Raw genomic sequence first — 23,964 nt, 5'->3', positions numbered from 1 at the left:
TAGAACAGAAACCATAAATCCGTTTAAACTGACGGATCGCTAATAGAAGATGTTTGCCGTGGTCGTAAAGCTAAAAGATATTCTAATCGGCCGACATTAGTGACTCTGCGCTGATGCGCGGATGGTCGATCTTTCATACGGTTAATTGCTTGGTGGTATTATCGCTATTATTCCACGTTGGAGTGGTGATTGTTAGCGTGTAGCGAATAAATTAAACCAAGTTAGCGATAAGTGGCATTACTGAGATTGTTATGTTGTTCATAATAAATAAAAGCGTAATTTATCAAGTTCGTAGGACGATTGAAATAAAATGAGCGCGACTGTACATACGCGAACAAATTGAACCGAGACAGACGCGACGATTCATCCTGTTTCATGTTAAAGTTAATAACTTCCACTTTCAGTCATGCCTGGTTTCACAGGCGCTCACAGTCGCTAATAAAACACTTTCCAGAATTGCGACGAACGCAGCAAAAAGTCTACAAAAGTGTATATGTAAATCGCTGTTTAACACCCAGAACACAGCGCTTTATCTCATTAGATCTCATTAGGGATTTTTCGCCAAAGTAGCAAACGTGGCGATAAATCCGCACTTTATCGACTAAAACGGCCTCCAGAGCCAAAGGTCAGACTTTATATGTACAAATGTGTTTAATCCCGAGGTTACTGTCTTGTTAATTACCGATGATAAATCCTCCTTTTGTTTCGCCACCTTTTCTCACGCCACGCTGACTGCGTCGACCGTACGCAATGACGACAAAAAATCGCGCCTTTTCCGATTCTACCGAAACTACGATAACTTCAGTAAAACAGTTCTAAGTTTTCGCTAATTACGCTTGTAGTGGCCACGCGCGGAGCTCCTCAGGGTGTAATACTCGCTCCGTCCACTTTCCCTTGGTCACCTTGCATTCAAATGGGATCCGCGGGTGTTAGCCGCTTGCGTGCCTTACATCACCGACCTCTCGTGAAAAGTAAAAACGCGGAAATGCATTGGCGTCAAGTTGCAGGCAATCACGGCCAGCAGAGCCATATAATTTAGGTAAAACACAAGTAGTAGGTTTAGAGCAAATCGGTCCGCGGTGCTTGGATTATTCCAATTCTACTCTACAACACGTACTGCATCTGGCCGTAATGATGCACGGTTTACATTGAGATTGTAATGCACGAGGCATCGTTTCCACGTTATTTACTATCTCGAAAAATACCACGGGAGAGCCGGAATATGCAAGTGTATCACGTTCTCGCATCTACGGACTGCTTTGTCTACGGTCAAGCGGCGATTGTGTTGCGTGGGGGCACAACAATACAGAAAATTGGACAAGGTGTAAACAAAAGTGACGATGGTAATTGTCTAGAAGAACGCATTCGAAGGAGTTTTTGATTTACGCAATCCCACCGCTGACACCATTCAATTTTGTAACGCGGCTGTTTCGGTGTCGGTCAGATTTTCCGGCGGTCGCTGTTTCCGCCCAGCTCTTTGGATCGACAGAGCGAATTATTGGGCTCGGCGCTAGACAGGAGGCACGTCGAGCAGTCGGCCCCTTATTATCGATGCCTTTCTCGAGATTAAAATTCGAACTTTGGAAGAAAATAAATAAAACATCGGCACGGAATTTATTGGGAGCGTTTTGCTAAGGCGTGTGTTGCCTTTTTGGCGAAACGCGTGAAAAATCAGCACCGTGTGCACAAGAAATTCCGAAAACGAAGTAAATATGTTTGCCCAATCCGATGATGAAACGGCAGCCATCCGAGTCGAGTCAATCAGGAGTTATTTACACATCCAGTAAAAACAATACTCAATATTTGTGATACAAAGTGGCAGATTTTCTGAACAAATAGTAGAGTAAGCAAGGAACGCTTTGAAGGCGGGCTTTGAGGGTGTTCTCACGAGAAAATTTTGTCTTCGGTAATTATTAACTTGGCGGTTGCGGCTTGGAAAATTCGCAAACATTAAATAGTGAGGTGGATTTGTCCGCGCTGTGTGTAAATGGAAAGCAAACGGGAATGTTACCTCGAGTAGTCTTTCGTTAGGTTGAATGGGAGCCACCTGTAGTGAACCCAACGCGGAAACGATTGCATAAATTGGGTCTGAATTCATTCTCTTATAGCTAATTTTCCTGCGTTGTCCAAAGGTATATTAACATCAGTGGCAGCCGATCCGTTATACGCATCTACTTAACCGCACTTGTAATTTATTTTCCAATCGAATCTCGTTTCTGATATGAGTTCGTCGACGAAAAATCGACATAATTACCGGTTCGGTAGCGCTTCCTCGGCACTAACAATTCATTAAACAAACATACGGTGGCCTGTGGAGTTTATTCCGGATGAATGCCCCTGGGCGGGCCTAATATCGACATCATAACATGCAGATTGGGACACATAGCCACACATCCCTGACGAGGCTTTAATTTGCACGTTTCCATCAGACGCTCGCCTGTGGCTGCCTCGTAATTAAACTATTCCCTGTCAATTATAGAAACACAGCGTTCATCACAATATGCAAAACAACGGCTCGAATCCAGGAAAAAGCGCCGATTACATTTAACATTTGAGAGTCCCATTTTGGTCCGAAAGGCGGAAATGCAAGACACTTTTTACACTCTTTATATTCGCCTGCGTTTATGTTTACGTGTTTTGAAACAAGCAGTTTCGTCCGTTTTGGAAGGAAATCGTGCGAGTTTTGGGAGGTAACATCATTTGCACGACTTGTATATAAAGACCGGTAAGCCCGGATGCACGATTGACGTTTCGTTTATTTTTCCCATATCAGAAATAAAACAGTTTTAATTACCTGACTGACACTCGGCCAATTGATGCATGAAACTCAAAAGGGCGTCACTAATTGATTTCGTTAAAAACCAATTCATTTTACCAGATTCGTATGGTCGACCGGACCTTTTAACGGGATTTAACGTGTTAGTTTGGGCGTTTTCAACACTGGATACATTTAAATTCACGTTTTTCGTCGTCTGTTGACTTCTATTCGGATCAAATCGCGCTTGTAAACAGAACGACAATATCTAAATGACCGCCCGAATTAAAAACGTATTATCCGAAAATAATTGCCTCAACAGCTCGGGGGGAAAGCCGAATAGATTCGCGATTAAATGGTCGTGTGCGGGTACAAACCGTGTTCGCGAACTGTTCGGAAACACGCATTCTGCTTCTTTTTACGCGCCCGTTTTTCTTTTATAATTCCTGTCGCTTTTCCGTGGCGGTGGCTCCCCGAGTGGCCATGATTGCGTCTCTGCGAAACCATTTCCGGATTCGAGTCCCCGCTGATTCAAATTGCGGTTATTACCCACACGTGAAAAAAATCTCGGCCTATAATGCAATAAATTCCCAAGTAATAACGTCGGTCACAAATAATAGTTTGCACATTATTCTAACAAGTCGTAGGCAGATCACGTACTTCCACGAATGACTTTTAAAACATTTAAATAATTACGGCAATTACTGATCCTGCGCAAAAACTAAACCACGATAGAACGTTGATAAATCTCTGCGGTCGAGGATTCCGCCCCGGCTGCTGATCCGGTGGCCTCCCGAAAATAAATTCAGCACATTTGACGGAAATCTTATTGGATTTTCTGTATGTGTGTGTGCGTGTGTCGCGAAAAAGTCCGACGAACCGCTTCTGTGCAATGAACGTAACTAAACCGAACACGTACCGGCTCCGCTCACGTTTTAGATACTGTTGCAGAATTTCTTGGATTTGTTTGACAACAAAATCACTGAACGGTATGAGAATGGTTTACTTCTGCATCAAGGCGGATTTTTTCCTGCCGCCTGGAGGAGGATAGTAGTCCATTCGGTATGTTTCCGGATAATCGGAGCACGTCCTGGTGCAATTTTTCAAGGCGGATCGGTTAAACTGTTTCGTGTGATTGCTTGCAAGAACAAAAGGATGCTGATACGGTCAGTGTGGACGACGCAGGACAAGAACCGAGTGGTACAGTTACCCGCTTTTTGCCCGACGGTGGCGAATGGGCGTACCTAAACGGCGAGCCGAGATATAGGTCGTAATTGGAAGGATCTAATTGATTTTCTGGGGCGGTTTCTTTCATTTTAGGACAAGTAGATTGACGCCGGTTATTTCATCAAGAGGCCTCGAGTGTTGTCAAGTTGAGGCACTTTGAAGTGTTGTAGGTGGCCTGGCAATAACCCGGACCTCCCCGTTTAATGAGGCCGGAAAAAACCCTCGAAGCAACGAGATTTGTAAGTTCTGACAGCTGCTGATGCGAATCGTGATGTAACAAAGGTCGTGTGATGGAACAAAGACTTTATTGGAAATTTTCATGACTTGTGAGCAATGGTAGTAATTAACGGCGAGAAGCCGTTTTTTCAGTCGGGTTTCGAAGGAACTGGAACGGCGCATCGTCGGTATTATTATGAAACCTCCTGAGGTTCCGTAACCGTCACGACGAAGGTAATGGGTCACTGTGTCTGAACTGCATCGTCGTCAAACATCTTCGAAGAATTCGACTTCGTAAATTACAACCTTGGCATCCTGTCATTATGACGTTGTTGATTAAGTCGGCTAATGATGTATGTACGTAGCTATTTTCAGCCATCGCTTAAACGCGATCTGAAATAGGGTTTGTCGCTGTTTAGGACGAATCATTATTATTAGCACCAAGAAGACGTTCCCATCGGTTGACTCGCCAAGTCCGCGTCTGTCCACACGCTAACTGTAAATCTCCGACCGATTGACAATATGAAATAGCATACGGCGCGTCCCATTTAACGTGATTCTTTTTCTGCCATTAAGCAAACTTATTCGTCTCCGTTGTCGTCGTCTAGACGTTGCTTTTTTATAGCGTGATCGTTGTCATGCAAGATTCTATCTTTCCGATTACGCATGTTAGCGTATTCCAGCGTGGGAACAAATCGATTGACATTCGGTGTGTCGGACGCCGATATGTTTTAGCGGGAGTCATGCGCGTCCAACACGCAAATCTTTCTGATTAGGAACTACTCGATGACAAATGTCGTCGTCTTCCTACCACGATTCCAAAAGGAAAAACCGCACGATCCGTGCCTTCACGTGCGAGAGACTTATCACCTGTCTGTTAAGACTTGAGAGACTTGGAAAAGACGCACACTTAACTATATCGAAAATTTAATTGCCCATTGCAACGCGACGAGATGCAATTTACTGCAAATTGCTGTAATTAATAATTATCCCCCGTTAAAATTACACAACAGCCGATGAGCTCTGTGTGCGGCGGGGACGGGGCTTAATTACCGCCAGACATGAACAGCGGAACGTCCCGAACGAGGCACATCACGACCCTCCGGAACAGCCAAGAACTGCGGGCCCAGACACCTGAAACGGGCGCACATTCGACTAAATACAACCGGACCCCACGGGACCTTTCGTAACAAATCGTAAAATTGGCTATGAAAAACCCGGCAGAGGAACAACCGAGGTACCACGCTGTTCTTCAGAGACGAAGGAACAACGTTGAAACAGCGCGAACTAGGAAAAACCCAATTTTGGATAGTTTACTTCAAATAATGTATTGGTCTGGACCTATCGGGCGCAGTCAGTCCTGTCGCGATTTTATCAAAGTACCTGATGGAATAGATCAGGGAAAGACTGCTGATACTGGATGGAAGGTTCCACGACCTTTTCACACCTCCAAGAGGTGGTTCGTTGGTCTCGTTGCAGCATTTCTGTGATTCCGAGATGATTGCTATTTGATATCTTGGCAGCGGTGCCACGAGCCCGGAATCGGAATAATTTCTCTCTAAGCGGGTTAAAACCTATCACCCGGGGCGGCCTGCGCGCATCCAAGTGTATAAGTGTTTCCAGATCGCCTCTGGAACCTTCAAAGCTCACCTGGCAAGACGTCGGCGTTGGAACTGAAGAGGACGCACAGTCCGGTTTCGTAATTAACAGATTGGCACGAGTCGTTCCCTTGGCATGTTTCCAGGCAGTCGGTGAGCATCAGGGTTCCCGGTATCGAGTCGAGTACGTTCCCGGGGGCGGAGAAGACGTAGCCGGTGATCAGTTCGAAGCCGATGAGTTCCGGATCGCAGTCGTCGAGTGGGCTCGGTGGCGGCGCTGGTAGTTTGTCGGGTGCCTCTACGACTTCCGCCTCGGCGTCCTGGCCTTGTCCTCGAGTGTAGGCCGCCGCCACCATCATGGTAAACAACAGTCTCTTCGTCCAACTCATCGTGTCAGCGGGCGGTTATCTGAAACGAAGGAAACGAGATTAGATGGAGTGTGTGGACACCACACGAAGTTCTTGAATGGACAGAGGCGTTGATTTCTTATTGTCCCGGTTGGCGTCGCATGGAAAGTCACAGTTTGCCGCTTCTGTAGGTGTCGAGATAAATTGTTGAGGTTATTCATGCGATGAGGGTACGATTCGTCCCAGAATACAAATCCGTGTAATTTAGCTCAAGAAATATGCAATTTTAAACAGAGGTAATGAGAGTTATTACCTCACTTTTACGTGAAAAACTTGCTGCGGCAATTGTTACAAACGTGCAACAAAAGTCGAACGAGTTGTTGAAAAATTAAGTGGGACGTCGGGCAATTTGTATCCTGGCTTGAGACGTATACGTGCATGTTGCTTTAATTAATATTGAGTAACGTTATATTCCTGAAGAGGATGCGGAATAATTGAAACGTACCTGTAGGAACAATTGCCGTCAAATTACTCGGAACAATAATTAGGCACGTTGTATTATTTATTGCGCAGCCTGTTCAAATCGTAACGATGGACTCATGGCGGCCGTTAGACGGAAAAACTTTTAGACTTTCAGACTTATCTCGTTGTTATCCTCACAGTGCACCTACGTATCATCAATTGATTTACTTTGCGCTGGTACTAGGAAGTTTACGACCGTGTTTACAGTTCGCTTACATATCTGTTAATTATTACGGCTGTCAGCGATCCCGATCTTGTCTACTTTATATACTTGCGATCCGTTTGAATCACCGGCGTCATTATTACCCTTTAACATCTACCATCAACCGTAATTGAAATTTATCCATCTATCAAACCTTCTCACGCTTTTCGTTCTCAATGTTCGAATTAGGTAAATCGGGGGAATGGAACACAAGTGGGAGGCTCGAACCGCTCATGGACTAAATTTTTTCCGAGAAACACCTACAGCTGAACTCACGTATTTCATCGTCTCTCAAACTCTTTATTATGATCAAATGATAGCATAATGAATCTAATTCGAACCAGAGCAGCGTGCAATCATTCGGACGTTAGTTATTACGAATACCGATGGCATCCCACCCTAACAAACAGCGCAGCTCTCTTTATCGTTTCCGGTTAGGAAGGTAAAGTTTTTCATTTGCGATCCGGTGCGAGCGTCGAGCTCGTATTCAATTTTCTGGCTTGCAACACAAAGATGAATCGAAAATAGTGGCGAATTTCCTGTTTGCTCGGTCCGTTGGCCTGATCGCCACCTTTGCTCTTCGGGACACGCTTTGTTCTTGTTCGTGGTGCCCGGAAAGCGAGAGTGCCGATCCGTATACTTCCGGGGTGATCTCGCGTGCGAAATTTTTCGATAAGACGCTTTATCGATGGCCGTTGTTAAATTGAAGGGGCTAGGCCAGGACTATTTGTTACCTACTTAATTGGCACGACGGACCGAACATGACTTTGGACTGCACGCCTGCGTGATCAGACGAGTTATAAATTATGATGGCACGCTTGAGATTAGATCGCAGGATCTTTGCAAATTTCGGAGTGCGTGTGGACTTTGGGGGTACCGTTACAGAAGGGGTTTTGGTTTTGGCAGAGTTGTAGCCCCACTTGAGTGTCGAGAGTTCATATCTCCTTTCGAATTCGACTGGGCTTCGTTTGAGTCCGGCGCACCGCCACTAATTAGCCGGATTGTTCTGCACGGCTCATCCAAAAGTTTACAAGTGGTTGCATAAAATTCCCGTATTATGTGGACTGTGGGTTTCACGCAGCTTGGCTCTGATATTCCGTTGGTCTTTTTTCGGTTTGGAGGCACAAGCGTGGAAAACTAGGACGCATTCTTGTAAATTAATTAGAAGATTGAATAACAGGATTGGCGAGCCGAGAATAGTTTGTAGTAAGCCGATGGAGAATTAGAATTAACATATAGCTGATTTAGAAAAGTTGGGTCTTTGACTTTGCGGTTACATAATCCGTGAAAAAGGGGAAGAAGCGGAGATTACACGGCCGTCTTGGACCTCGGCGTAAATTAGCGGCCACCTGAAACTGAAAGTTATGCGGGCATTGTTGGGGTCAGCGGGGTCCTGAGACACCACCTTTACCCAGAGGTAATGTCCTGATAATTGATATGAAACGTGCAGGTCACTTTTACTTTTCCAGAGTCAATGTCATAATGAGGTCGAACGACACAACAAGACATTATCATTTTTGCGTTCGTGCCGGCTTGCCGGTACTCGGAACAAAAGGAAGCCTCTAGACAAGGAAATGTCGCGGGTTTGATAGTTTTCGAATCTCATCACGAAATTGTAGCTTTGTCAGAGAAACACATGTCATTAGAAAATCCTCTTCCTGACTCGAGCATTCTGCTGCAAAATTAATAACTCGTATTTAATGGGATGATGGATAGGAAAATTGTAATGCAAATAAGATTCCAGCAATTAAATTGTCTCGTCACGTAATAAAATCTTCGTTTACCGTTGTCTTCGGAACATCTATATTTATCCGCGTTTCCTGGAATCATATGGAAAATGTCTACGAGCATACCAACGACTTGACTAGCCAACAATGCAACTAATTCAACCGGCGATATTTATTATTCTTTTAATTAAATCAACCAAGTCATGTACTCGCAACACGCATCGTTATGCAACCTACCCGAGAAAAATGCGTCACACACCTCGAAGGTTCTTGACTCCGCCGATACGCTAAATTCGAATAATAATTCCAGGCAATTTACTCCCAGTTAAAATGGGTGGACCATGATATAATTCAACCGAGGAACCAGAGAGCCGTGCTAATGATCTCCGAACTGGATTACCACCTTTAAGCATCGCGTAATGTATGCAAAAGTCAGATTTGCATATGCAAATCACTTTCGTCTTCGAGAGTATGAAAGGTGACAACGAAAATTGGCCCTTTGTCGCAAAAAAATTAATCGAGATGTCGCAGATGGAATTTTAATAGAGAAAGGGACCGAAATGAGTCACGAATGAAAAATGTTGCGGTTGCTTATTGACGTCCATCATCATATATTGGATGTGTTGAGCCTCGGACAAGATCACAAATCACTCGTATAATTTTTTTCTCGCTGATCCAATAATAACCCGACCGAGGCAGCGGAATTGATATCGGACCGAGAAAAAGATCCCACCCAACTCATTTCGGAGATGACCTATAGCGAAAAGAGCGCCTGGTTTTGCCTGCGAGGATGGGACAGGACGTGTCCCTATCAACCCATAATTGTCTGTAGTTAATCTAAATCGTCTATTGTTACGTGTGGCTCGATGATGTCCCCGAGCCGAATTCACCGTTTAGGGTTTGGGACCGAATCCTCGGGGCTAAGTCCAGTGACCTTTAGAATCCAATATGAAAATCAAAAACGACTGAGACAGACAGGGAAAAATCCATTCTAGGGACAGCAATTCTTGTAATCTGGGAGTCGGGGTAGTCAGTCCTATTTGGTTCGGATGAGCTCAGCCGCCGACGAAACCATACAGTGCAGCGTATGCAAGCACAGGCCATTTGTCGGTGCCATTTAACCTGAGCGAGCTGTCGATGTTGGCACAGCACATTAAGTGCTGCCTTCTGGATTTAAAGAAGCTGCCGATAGCAGCAACACAGCGTTCAGTCGGTTGCTATTACGTGTAATGAACGATATTATCAGTGCATACGTTCATATGGTGGTTGCACACGTCGCGTCGCCTTCCTAAAACTAATAAAGGCTTCCCCGAAGCAGTCCGGACGCTTTATTGTCAAGCGACTTCACGCATCGACGCCCTCATAAAATTCTTTCAAAACTATTAATTTCGTCGACCGCGTCGAGCTCCGATTGAGTTGTGATCTGCGACCGCAAGATTTTCGCGTGCTAATTGAATTTGACGTTTTTCGTCGGAATGCGCAGACTTTTAATTGTGCGACGGAGGTCGGCAAAAAGGGTGTCCCCGGGGGGATCTCTTGAGCGCTACGTGCTCAAGAATAATGGCGATGGCGGATTGAAAGGAAATACATTTCACTTAAACAGCAAAAGCTGAGATTGTTTAAGAGTGTGTTTCAGCGAAATTTATGCCGTGGACATCGACAGAGTGACAGGTACAATTTTGTTGGAGTGAAAGAGACAATCTGGCGGTGTAATTGAATTCAGAAATTTGCACACTTCGGACGGAACGGGCTCGAATGACGATTACACGCTTGTTAAATGCTTTCGGCTCTGTCGAATTTAACTGGTCAGATTGGTTTTTTCCGTGAACTTGGAATCGCTCTAGGTTTTTAAACGGCAATTATGAAGTGGATGTGTTTTAACTCGTTAAATACACATAAATTATCATTTATAACTGGAGGTGCAATTATCATTTTATGAGTTCGCTCTTCTTACATAACTATTTTTGTAATTGCTGTAATCCGTTTAACAAGTCGAGAATACATTTTATGGTGGTAGGCTTTAATTGCACCGGGAGCGTTACACGCGGTGAGTTGATATGGTTGGCAACTTTGGTAAATCATATCAAAATCGAGCATTGGTTTGGTTTAAGATAAATGTGAGGAAGTCGCAGACATTCCAGAAGATCATGTTGACTGTCTGCTTGGAATTTTGTCATCCGACTAGAGCTTAATTAGGCGAACGTGAGCTATTATTTCGAGTTTAGCTTAACGCACGGCATATAATGATGTAGATAGTGGTTTTACTTTGTGGATTGTAGATGTATTAAGCAGATTGCTAATGAATGGCACACCGTTATCTCGAGTTGGATGGACGGGGAAGATGTTCGACGAGTGGTCGACACAGCAATGGCGTCTTGCCGGTTGCGACATAAAAACAAGAAGATCAACAAGATTTTCTTCTTGATCTGATCAAAGTGTTGTATGGTGTAATGCGTTTCTGCGGAAGTCGAGAAATAAATCGACTGCCCGTTGATACAAGCTCATAAAGTAATAAATGTATCAAGCTTCTGTAAATACACGTAATAAACGAAGTTAAAAATCGAGTAATTCGGTTAAGGTGCATAATTAAGCCCAGAAAGCGATCTTTCCAACAAACGAATTAATTTTCCACTCGAGCAGTCGTATTAATCGTACTTTGATTCAGTCCTTAATTGGCTCATTGCAAACCAGACTGAGCAGAGCGTATGAAATAAAATTATCTCATAAACAATGTCGGATAACGATCGCTACAACTTAAACAAATTAACAAGAGTAAGACAGTCTTCATCTTCAACAATGCCCCCTCGGATGTGTCTTTTTTCTCTAATTGTGAGCTGCTACGGCTGTTTTAATTGGGATTAATTATTTGCGTATTCCGGGAACGAGCCGCCACAAAACAACGTCTCCCGATACACCGAAAGAACTTTATGGCATCGAACCGGAAAATCCTGCGGTACAGGTAAACATACGCGGTGCGCTGTCAATTAGGCGGCGGGTCAATTGAATGGAAATTCACCTAGCTGTGCTAAATCTTTCCGACATTGTTAGCTAATAACACGATCGGACCCGAAAACGATCGTTTTGCGTATCGACACTCGTAAAACTTCATTAGGGAGGTGATACGTGGACAGCTGAACACCTATCAGCTTGACAAGTGAGAGAAATTTCAACGAGCGATTAACTTTAACGGCGTTGTTAATCCAACACCTAGCTACAGTAGCACGAGTGTCTCGCTGGGATGTCGAACAATGGGCGCTACCAAGAACCATCCGGAATGGATTTGCAGAAGCAGAGATTGCTATAACAACAGAATTTCTTTCTGGAAGGGTAATCGAGAAAGTACAGTCCGAGCTTGTGGTGAACTATCTTTTCGCAATCATTTAGTGACACTTTCGCCTAACAGTACCGAACAAGTGGGATGACATTAGCAGGTCACTGGGTGGGAAGTCCCCGATTTTGGCATTACCGTGTCAGAGTTCCCACATGCCGACCCGAATTACAAAGCTTTGACATCAAAGGCGGCTGCGTTGCGGCGCAGATGTCGTGGCCAATTTGATAAATTTCATTGTTGCTCTATATCGTGTTAATATAGTTAAGTTAATATATTGGCAATATTGTATATGTAAACCAGCTCATAAACAAACCTGCTAAAGCAGAACACTAGAATAATACATCAATTAACGTTGCATGTATGCACCGGCGGCCTTCTGGTCATGCCGGTATGCAGATCAGCATAGCCGGAGCCGTTACCATTAAACAAATTATTTTATGTGTGTGGGAAACAGATTCTGGTTATCACATTTAATCGCTTACCGGTTTATTATTCATCGACGGTTGTGACAATAATTGTCGGTATCGATAATCTGAGCAATCGCTGCTTCCGCATCTGGGACAAGACATATGTTGTCGGAGAGTCGCTCCAGGAATCAATTAATCGATCTACCGATGAGAATCCGAGCATTTACCGACTTTGAAGATCGCTCAAGTACGCCGCTGCGTTACGTAACAAAACGACAATTTTGCATTCTGGACGACCGCCGATTTCCATTAAATCACATCACGCAGCGAGATGAGCCAGTTTGGCCACTGACATAACCGCGTCGTCTTTTAATGTTTTTATTCAAATTAGGTCCATTGTCTTGCTCGTTTTATCGCTCTTTACTTGAAAATTTTTCATTCTCCACCTAAACTTCCTGGTAACAGCCGCATTGCTGCGTTTCGTGATGCGACAAATGAAAACACGCACATGACAAATCGTTGCAGTAATCATACGGATGCAAGCAGTGGAACATTGACATCCCCAGAACAGGAATTGTCTGCTATCTCGTTTTCTAAGAACAACCACCGAGTTCCTGAGCCATTCGTAATCAAAGACCTGCCAGATGCGCTCGTACATTTTCTTTTTATCCACGCTTTTTGTCCGTGAACGCGACGCTATGCGATTATTTCTATCCTATTAAGAGTTCGAGGAACACGGCCCCGCGTTGGGCGCCAGAAAGTAAACGTGGTTGCATAAGGAGATTACAGGGTCTGCTACAGTTTCAGTGCGAAATGAAATTTATGAGCAGCCGTGTCGATTAAGAAATGAGTGATTGGCTAGCAAGATATGCAGCAGCGTTTTAATTGGTTTCCTACGATTAAAACGTAACGCAACAACACTACATAAATAGAACTGTTATTGCGGCATTTAAACGGCCGTACGCACCATTAACCTACAAATAAAAGAGACCAGGCTGTACGGTACTGGACTGGTGCTCTTTCAACTTGCCCCTACTTGATTTACATATGATTAATTGTGCGTTCGCTCTCATCAAAAGGCGAAAATGTTGCCTACTAACTGTATTCTACAATACTAATGCGATTTTCATAGCTACTAATTATCGCGGAATTTGATCGCTGTTTGTTCGGAGGTCCATGGTGTTTTAGGTCGAAGCGTTAATGGTGCCGTTTTTTTAACAGTCGCGGTATTAGGGAGGAAACTCACCGGTTTATTAATGTATGATACTGGTCACGGCACCACTTTATGCTCACCAGGTACAAACAGTTGCTTCGCGGAATGTTTTCAACGTACTTTGTGCGTAAAATGAGGTCCCCGAGGTTTGTAACGATTATATTTGGGATTATTATTTTTTTTCGGTTTATACTAATGTGATTTTCATAGCTAATAATTATCTCTGAGTTTGATCGTCGTCTGTTTGGACACCCATGGTGCTTTAGTTTTTAGAGCTAATGGTGTACTTTTTTTTAAGATTGGTAGTATTAGGGCGGAAATTCATGTGTTTTTAGACGTGCGATCCTGGTCACGGCACCACTTTATGGCCACTACATGCAAATACATAGTTGCTTTGCGGAATGTTTTCAAAGTTGGCCTCCTGCTGCTCGCACTATGTGGACAGAGTGAAAGATCCCCGAGGATTATTAAATTGTGTCGGTGTATACTAATGTGATTTTCATAGCTACTAATTATGTCGAAATTTGGACACCCATGGTGCTTTGGTTTTTAGCATTAATGTGCAGTTTTTTTAGGAATGGGAGTGTTGGGGAGGAAATTCTCGCTTTTTCAATGTATAATCCTGGTCACGGCACCACTTTACGGTCGCTCGCGGTGTTTTCGAGCTTGGCTATTGCCGCTTCGTATTTCGTGGTTAATATTCGGGTTTATTAAATTTTTGCTTGTCGTGTGTGAAAAAACGCAAGGTAAATATTGACATCTGTGTGTCTAATTTATCCGGTGCGCAGCATATGATTATGATTATTCTTCTCGTCCCTAACTGTACCGCTCCGAACCGTCATTAAAATAATCGTGAACATCTGCCAGAGACCAATAATTCGCCGTCTTTTACTTTTAGCGTCTCTTGGGTCGACAAATTGGCCGATTAACGAAGGTGGTCTTGTCCATTAAGTGCACCGATCGAGAAAAACTGTTATGTGATGCACCGGACCCCGTTATCCGGTCGTTTCGTATTCAAGAAAAGTAGTCGGGCCGAATGCGGAACGAATAACATTCGTAAACGAGATTGGGTAACTGAAATACGCATATATTTATGTACAACAGGAGTCTGTATTTCAAGGAGTCAAAACATGTTATTTGTGGCGCGGACCGAGAATTGAGGGGTCGTGCCGATTACGTGCTGAATTTATTCCGAAAGGCGGAACGCTAACTCTTTTATCGGCAACAATGATGTGAATTATAAGGCGTGATTTAATTTATGTGCAAGACTTGCGGTTTTGGGCGCAGTAGGCTAATTTAATTGTCAGGTCGGAGCGCGTACACTAAAATAACTCTCTATTCACGAGCCATAAAACGAAACGGAACGTTAATAAAACAAAATTTGAATTGTCGTCGAGTACCTCGAGTGCTACATCTGCCGAATGTTTACCGTTTGACGAAAGTGCGACCGGTTTCGAGCCGAGGCTTGTCGTCAACTTCGAGATTCCTGCGTCGACAGTGCCAATCATGCAGCGGGTAACAATTAATGATTCCCAGCGTGCGACCGGTGTGACTTATCGATTATTCACGATCTTGTTGTTGACAGACGAAAAATGATCCTTTATTTGTTGATTTGGTGCTGACAATATGGGTCGAAGGTTCCTTTTTTGGATGGTAACGGTCCCGTGTGATTCGCACGCGATTTATACAGGTGGATCTTGATCGAGGCGCTTATGTATGGAATGGTGGTCGGTCGCCCCAGGCTAGCATAATTGAATAGTGAATTAATTAATTACGGGGATTCGTTGCGTCGCGGATTAATAGGTGGGTGCCAGGTTCTATTATGGGCTTTTTTGTGATGTCTAGCGATATGACGTATCGGGGCAGATCTGGTAAAACACACACCGAGAGAAGAGGAAACGACCACCAGGATAGCCGTCTTCGTAATTAACACTATAATGACACGCTCTTCATCAACGTTTCATTGCGGTAACATCCATTACGTGGCGTAAAACACGGGACAGACCAATAGAAAACGCTCATGTATGCAACGACTAATTAAAGTTGTCTCTGTAAACGCTGCACCTTTCTTCTGACAATGGTGGTGCACCATCAAGCACTGGGTAGTTTTATTGCGGAGGCTTGTATTGTGCAGCGGATGAATGCGACTCCATTATGACGAAAAACTCGGATCGTGGAGTAGCTGAAAGTTGCAACAACAACAATGGACTGAAAGCTTTACGACTTTTAGATAGGGACTTTTTCAGTTTCACTTTTTACGCATTTACAATTTATTCAATTAACTGTACTGAATGGTCCCCTCGCCGTTACAAACTGATTGTTTTTAGGCGCTTGAGTGCACAGCCAGTGGAAGTCAGGTTTTTTCGGACCAAATGAAACTCAGGGTTTGCGCATAAAGTATGCATACGTTAGGTTTCTGTCTTAAAGGGTACTTGTTGCTATGGACTCAACAGTGTGTGATTGTTCTTTCCGGTTCTGTTGGCCCCATCTGTCTTCTGCTCCCGCGGTTGAAAATTTCCAAAAATCGCCGTCTTCCTCGAAAATGTTATTAAATATAGCATTCAGAAGGTAGCAGCGTGTAATTTTTCGTCATTGTCTGCTTTTTAGCAGTCGTAACTGTTCTTGAACGAGCGTGAAGTAGCCGAAACTTTTTGAATGACATAATTGGTAGGTATTGAAATTTTTTGAAGAGGGAATCGAAATCTACCGGAATTTTTCACGCTTACTTACAACTTATCAATCAACTTTTTCTGACTAAAATCTCTACCGCAAAGGTTTTGTTTATATCTTTGTCGTTTCGGCGTAAACCATGTCTACACAATGCGATTCTTTGAACTAGCAGTCGCCTACAACTCACCTATACGAAGCGAACTAGGGCTCTGAACCTGGAAAAGAAAAGAATCTGTTTTAGTCAGTGTCGTCGAGCGAAGCCGCAATAGACAAAAAAAGATCTGCGTTCAGTTATGTTTTGGTTATGTAATAGATGAACAGTTGTATAAAATTCACATTACGGCGTGTCCGTGCTCTACAGGAGCTTAATCGTCCCCACAATCGAACGCTGTTACTTTTCCGCATTGGCGTGCCAACGAATTTCCGACGCACGTTTTATTCAATGGAATCTATCGAAGTGTACGACCGCTTGATTATATGTCATCTCCTAGTAAATCGATCTGGTGGTAATTAGTCGGGGAGAATTCAAGACCTGTTGAAGAACTGCCACACCATGAATTTATAACGGCCCTAATTGCCCCTAAATACCGTAATCCACCTTACTTAGTGTCAATTATTTAAACCGTACGAACCCGTATTTTTCAAGCATGGAAAGATGAGACTCACAAATTCTCGTAATTCGCGTCCCGAGGCGGTCCGCTCTTCCTGTTCGACGACTCCTCGGCTAGAAATTAATCGTAATCGCATTAATGTAAATGGTACTTTGTGCGTACGCATTTAATGAGGCGCGTTTTGTCATGCACGCCATATTTTCCCTAAACAGGAAATCACCGAGCGAGTTTTCCCACGTCGATGCTGATTTGAATAAATCGGTAAAAACTTGACCGGCGGACGTCTACCCAGAGCAGGCTGCAGCGACAGATTGATCTATGAGTTGAAATCCCGTTAAATTCGATTTAATTACGCGTCCTGCGATTGCAAATTACAACTAACCCATTTTGGGAGCCGGGAGACGGATTGGTAATTACTTTAATCGATGTATTGACGGTTATCGACGTACGCAGCGGCTAATGGGACAAAGGGAAGCGATTGATGTACTTATTGGCTACCGATTGCCTGATTCGGTCGACAATTTGATTTAGTAGCGCGTTTCAAACGATACTGGTCTAGATTTTGTCGCTTGACGGAATGTCGTCGATTAAAGACAATATTTCCGTTCGGGATACATTCGGAATCGGGGCCGTATCGATCGGCGATTAGTTCTAATGGGTCCGGCACCATTTGACAGCGTTTATCGGCTTACAGATGGATTTGCCTATCCCATTAGAATAATTAGCACGATACATAGTTTTGGCAGTGGTACGGTTAGCCTGCTGGGTCGAGATTGCGCCCTTGCGCCGGCACTGGTCATTTCCTGCTACTAACTGTGCCTAAGTAGGCCGCTTGCGGAACATTACCAGTACACGAATGCGTTTTTCCGAAGTGGCAGACGCACCACAGGCGGCGACTGTATTAACTGTAATTTTCGGCCCTGGCGCTGCGATCGATCGGGCTTCCTTTCAAGATTTATGCGTTTACCAAGCCGAGCTCCTCTATCTTATTACCATTTTCAATTTGGCGGAGTGTTTCCTCATAGTTATGAAGACCGCCGGCGGTGCACCTTAATCGCGGCTATGCATCGAAAGTCGATGAAAAATCCCATTATATTGGAAAGGATATCTCTTCATCGTCTCTGCGAAACAATGTTTGTACCGTTACGGTGGATTAAGGAACGTGATTTGTGCAGATTCCTGAAAAATCCGTAGGCTTTTGCAGCGAAACCAGGTAAGGAGGAGCACATACGCGCTTCCTTATCGGGCTGCCACCTTGACTCACTGACTCCGCACCATGGAGGTGTCGTTGAACTCGTTTGCATTTGAATTTCGGGCATGCACACGATTCCCACAGGGATCCGGCGACGATTGTTGAGGCGTCTGTTTCGGACACGTAATTAAATAAATTACTATTACCGTACGCACGCGAGATTCACAGAGCACAATAGGAAGGATGGAAATTTAGACGATTCGGTTCATAACCGGCTGATCATCTTCTGAGTTAATGGCGTAAGGCTAACTGTAAGCGTTGCAAAATTTCGCGCCACGGAAAATACCACTCGCCACAATTAATCCAAGTAATTGAGTCATAATCGAGAAGCGGACTCGGAATTATATACATTATCTCTTGTTCCGTTTTTTCCGATAAGACGATATTTTGATTTATGACTGCAAAAACATAATTACGTCAACGTCGGAGCGATTCTCCACGGGCGTCACTCAGGGCGCCACTAAGGAGTCTCTGTTGTTCGAGATAAATAGGGACGATATGGCCTTAGCATCAATTACCAGTCGACTCAAAATTGTGCTGTTGATCGTTATTCAGGGCAGGTTATCCGTCGTACGAAGGGTTAAAAAGCGTTCGATGCTTAGCATTCCGAGCCATATATTTGTAGATTTGGCCGTTATTTTGACCCGGACGTCCCATAAATCCGCGTGCCTTCAAAGAGCAGCATAATAACCCTCACTTTGAGCCGGAGATAAACGAAGTTTAGATAAAAATCAGGCTCTGGAACCTGAACTGAAAATGTTAAATGCAAAAATTTCCATCCATTCAGATGCAGCCGATATCTTTGACGGAATCAGTGGCGCTAAATCACCGCACCTGCAGTAAGTAAGTTTTTGAAATATGACATCGGAACACTTTCAGTAATGCAGGCAATCGATATGGACCAGAACCAGTCGCAATTAGCGAGTTAGCGACAGCCAGAACTAACGGCACTGCGGCTTTTTTCCGTCTTAATGGGCCAGCGCGAAAACAAACAAGCTCTTATGCAAATCGGGCGGACGGATGTCTTCATTGCAGCGTTCGTTTTCACGGAGAGAGAAACCGACTACGAAAAATATACGCAAATTATTAGGAGACGACGCCTCCGAAGTTCCGGACGAGTTGTCAGTTTTACAGGAAACTCCATGGCAACCCAAAACAACTTTCAATAGTCCGGGTTCGCTGAATGAGATTAAAGTGGTCAGCAGACGCCAACTTGTGACAGCTGAATGCGTCGGAACGTTCGCTTAAAATGACCCGGGATCAAGCCGTCTCTCTCGACCGAAAAATCAGAAAACTTCAAACGGAATAAATCGAATTTACTTAGGAAAATTGAAGCGGAAAACTCGCCGAATTAAATCCGGTGTCGTGATTTTTGGAAGCGAGTGTTCCCGCTGTACCGCTGCATCAGAATTGAAAAAAATGGTGCCCGACTAGTGGTGTCCGCCGGGTTATCGATGGTCGACAGCGGTCGTAAGGAAGTCGAAGGTGTCTTTGGATGACCACAGCTCGCTCAAGTATTTATTGGGCTCACGTCTTCTCCGGCATAAATCTCGCCGTCTTGCAGCGAGAGTTATGAACGCACAGTCAAATTATTTCTGGATCGGAGTTGTGGTATTTCCCACGGGCTTCAGAAAAAGAGGAGGTCTGTAATGGAGTCGAGTGATTTAGAAGAGGAGGTGGCGTTAAGGTGAAGCTGACGAACCGCCTCTGGTAGATCCAGAAATGAAGCATTATGCCTGTGAGGGTCGTTAAGTCTCGGATCGGACGATAGATTCGAATCGTATATTGCTGGCATGTTTCATTATGTCGCTATGCATAGAAAACGAGACGTGTACATCGGCAGCATTCAATAAAACACATAATGGGACAACGATTAATAACTGGTCGAGCGAAGATCGCATTGTTAAAATACACAATGCAATTACTTATACATACAACCTGCTACAATAATGAAACTATATTGTTGGATGATTGATATTCAGACCGTGCACCGACAATTGAATTTTTAAGCGACGCCGAGTTTGAGACTAAACATTGTGTGATTAGGAATTCGGTTTGCATCATGAGAAAGACCACACAAAAGGCAGTGATTGTGAATTTCGAGTCACTTCATGTTCATGTCGACCAGTTTTGGCCGGGACAAACGTATCATTAACTTTGAGAAGCAGACCAACTTAATCCATTTCGCTAATGGTTTTGGTTACGCCGTTTAAGTGATTTGGACACGTTTTATTAATTTCGATCGGAATTAGTGACGACTTGGCCATCTAACAAGAAAAAACCAGAGGACTTCCATTAATCTTGGCGTTTGCCTCGCGGCCTCCGCTTTTTCGCTTTCGGAAAAAACATCGATAAAATTAATTTCGTGTCGTGTGTTTTCTGCTAATTAGACTTGTAATTAAAGATTTGACTGCAGTTTTTGTGATTGTGTCCGCGGGTAATTAGCAATTACGGGGCACTTAGATGCTCTGTTACTACTTTATGACCACCGACTGTATTGAAATGCTAATAATTACGCCGATCGTTTCCGTTGGGTTATTAATTAGTGCGAGCAGTTTTGCTATTTTTTCAGACGCCAAGTGCGTTCTATTTCGAACAAGATGAGTACAGTTAGACGACGCCGAGCAAAAAGAATTTCTTCACACGGTATACGTTCACAATGAGCGTAGTGTAATTCTGGTAGGGCACGCAAGCCAGATTCTTATTGTTTTCCGATGCTCTTTCTCGCTAACTGTACTGTGATGATGATAGCAACCTTAATGAGACACTCAAGCTTAAATATCATGGACTTAAACTGTTCCCGTCACCTAACGAATACAACTGGGAAAAAGACGCACTTTCGAGGATTTGATGTCATCATGGGTTTAGTTTTGAGTTATTTTAACTATGAGCCTCCAGTCGTGTGCTATAAAACAATTTATAGTAGTGGAAGGATAGTTCATTGAGTTAGACCGTGCCTGGAACAGGCCGGAGGCTCGCAGTAGAGCGTGCCATCAATGATGCGATTTAATTCAATTATGAGCAGCTAGTAAAAACAAGAAAATTAATTAAATAGCCATTAAAACCGCATTATACGTTAAATTTACTTTCTAAACGCAGGTTTTGTCATTTTTTTTAAGCCGAACTGCGGCAAGAAAATTGCGAAAAAAATTAATTATCCTGCGGCAGCTCATTCGATTTTCTTGACGCTGGCTAATGAAAAAGGGTACGTCGAGTGGATAGTTCAAGAAAACTCTATATCGAGACGGGGGACTAATTAAGCCCGTGTAATCTCTAAACACGGACCTACAGGTAAATGTCCACTACACGGAATAGGCGGACGCAAATGTTGAAGACTGGGAGTTCGTGTGCCGCGGAAGTTAAATAATTGATCGTAAACAACACTTATGTCCAGATAGGGACCGCCGCCAGGTAACAACTATGGAAAATTTAGGGTGGTCGCTCGAATTAATTCCATGAGCCGATGAAGATATCAGACATGAATACTAGCCGCGTTTCTTGTTATTGTTATGGATACTGCTATAGATCTTTTACATTCAGCTAAATTAGGCAGGTAATTCCAGAACATCGATTTACAGAATTGTAAAACACCCTTCCATAAGAAACCATTTTAATCCTTATTTAAATCAAATGATGGAAGCGTTTTTGCAATGTAAAGTGGCAGGTTATTATATACTTTGATGCCTCCATAATATGCCCCACGTTCATAAAAACGAGTAGAATGAATTGGATTTCGAATTAATCCGCTTTGCCTGGTTTTTACTGACATCAAAATGCAGTGGTGATTTGCTATGGTAAGCTGCATATTTCATGGCAAAAGTACCTGCTTGTAGACGTGCAAAGAGTTGACACAAAACTAGTGACGGAACTATCAACCCCCCGATTCTTTCACATTTTAGGGGAAAAACGCTTTTGTGCTTCTTTTGAAAAGCACTCAGGTTCCGGAGAATCTTTCACATTAAAAAAGACACTCGAGACACCCGAGGTTATTATTATTAAATATAGGCGGCCGCAACATTACTGTATTCTCAACTTCTTAAAAAAAACACTCTGGCTCAGAGAATCTTTTACATTAAAAAATGCACTAGGGATCTCCGATATTATTATTATTACTGTTAAAAAGCACTTGAGCACACATAATCTTTCAGGTTCTTTAAAGAAAAACACTCGATCCTCGAAAAATCTTTGACAAAAAACAGGCACTAGAGAACGCAAGATTATCTTTATGTCTTGAAGTCCGGTGATGCATCTAAAGTTGAAAATTACAGACCGATTTTCCTCCTTTCTAAATTTTCTAAAATTTTGGAATTAATTCTACATTCTTATATCTATCCTGTAGTGAAAAGCTATATATCAGAGCATTAGCACAGTTTTTAAATTGTAGATCAACAACCACAAACTTTTATCAAAAAAAAACATTTAGCAAAATCAGTCTCATCTTAGCAAGTACTAGCCCCGCCCACCCACCCTTTATTTTTTTAGAAGGTATATGATTTGCCAAAATCGGTCTTATCTTAGTAAGTACTAGCCCCGCCCACCCACCCATCATTCTTTGAGAGAGTAACTCATTTGCCAAAATCAGTTTTATCTTGGCAAGTACTAGCCCCGCCCACCTGCCCTGTATTTTCTTATGGAGTAGGTCAATTACCAAAATCAGTCTTATTTTAGCCGAATATTATGTATTCTCAAGTTTAGACGGATTCATAAACCACAAATACAAGAACTAGAAACCCCGAGATTCTTTCACATTTTAAGGAAAACATTACTTGGAACCCTGAAGATTATACTGTTAAAAAAAAAAACGCTCGGGTCTCGAAAAATCTTTGACATTAAATAGGCGCTAGAGAACTCCACGATTATCATTATGTCTTGAAGTCCAGTGATGCACCTAAAGTTGAAAATTACAGACCGATTTCCCTCCTTTCCAAATTTTCTAAAATTTTGGAATTAATTCTACATTCTTATATCTATCCTGTAGTGAAAAGTTATATATCGGAGCATCAGCACGGTTTTTAAATTGTAGATCAACAACCACAAACTTTTAGCAAAAAAAACCATTTAGCAAAATCAGTCTCATCTTAGCAAGTACTAGCCCCGCCCACCCACCTTTTATTTTTTTAGAAGGTATATGATTTGGCAAAATCAGTCTTATCGTAGCAAGTACTAGCCCCGCCCACCCACCCTTTATTTTTTCAGAAGGTATATGATTTGCCAAAATCAGTTTTATCTTGCCAAGTACTAGCCCCGCCCACCCACCCTTTATTTTCTTAGAGCGTAGCTCATTTGCCAAAATCAGTCTTATCTTGGCAAGTACTAGCCCGCCCGCCCGCCCGTTATTTTCTTAGGGAGTAGGTCATCTACCAAATCTGTTATTTTGACGCTATATTATGTATTCTCAAGTTAAGACGGATTCATAAACCACAAATACAAGAAATAAGAACCCCGAGATTCTTTCACATTTTGAGGAAAACATCACTTGGAGCCCTGAAGATTATTTCGCTTAAACGAAAACATTTGGTTCCTGGAGAATCTTTCACATTAAAAAAGGACTAGTGATCCCCGAGAATATTATTAAATATAGGCCGCCGCAACATTATTGTACTCTAAATTAAGGCGGATTCGTTAACTATCAGTACAGAAACTACGAACCTCCGAGATTCTTTTACATTTGAGGAAAAAAATGGCTTGGGGTCCCAGAGATTCTTTCATGCTAAAAAGGCACTAGGTAACGCCGAGATTAAATTCTTAAATACAGACGGACGCATACTCAAACCAAGATGGATTCATAAATCACAAATTCAAAACCACGAAACTTCGAGATTCTTTACATTTGGGGAAAAGTCACTTGAAATCCTTTCAGCTAGATTAACAAAAGCACACGAGCCC

General features: G+C 43.1%; 2 protein-coding genes across 5 annotated transcripts in view; one reads left to right on the top strand and one right to left on the bottom strand.

The window, feature by feature from the left end:
- The window catches only part of LOC135125191 (autophagy-related protein 16-1), a 408,090-nt gene that overhangs the window by 30,916 nt on the left and 353,210 nt on the right, over positions 1 to 23,964 (top strand). The gene's annotated exons all lie outside the window — the stretch shown is intronic.
- LOC135125189 (EGF-like domain-containing protein 2) overlaps positions 1 to 23,964 on the bottom strand; it is a 42,453-nt gene that overhangs the window by 12,241 nt on the left and 6,248 nt on the right. Inside the window, exons 2-3 of one of the 2 annotated variants that reach the window (XM_064050577.1) lie at positions 16,403 to 16,430; positions 5,849 to 6,204 (exon numbers count right to left, since the gene is read on the bottom strand). In XM_064050577.1, the coding sequence (XP_063906647.1) occupies positions 5,849 to 6,185 (337 nt within the window). In that variant the 5' untranslated portion in view covers positions 6,186 to 6,204; positions 16,403 to 16,430. The remainder of the gene's footprint in view (positions 1 to 5,848; positions 6,205 to 16,402; positions 16,431 to 23,964) is intronic. The other variant, XM_064050579.1, reaches the window with a different exon arrangement.

This window comes from Zophobas morio, unplaced genomic scaffold, assembly GCF_036711695.1.
Source record: "Zophobas morio isolate AGI-343-1 ecotype UQ-CSIRO unplaced genomic scaffold, CSIRO_AGI_Zmor_V1 ptg000008l, whole genome shotgun sequence".
NCBI classification, from domain to species: domain Eukaryota; kingdom Metazoa; phylum Arthropoda; class Insecta; order Coleoptera; family Tenebrionidae; genus Zophobas; species Zophobas morio.
The sequence above is the reverse complement of the archived record's forward strand: the minus strand, read 5'-3'. Positions and strand labels throughout refer to the sequence as shown.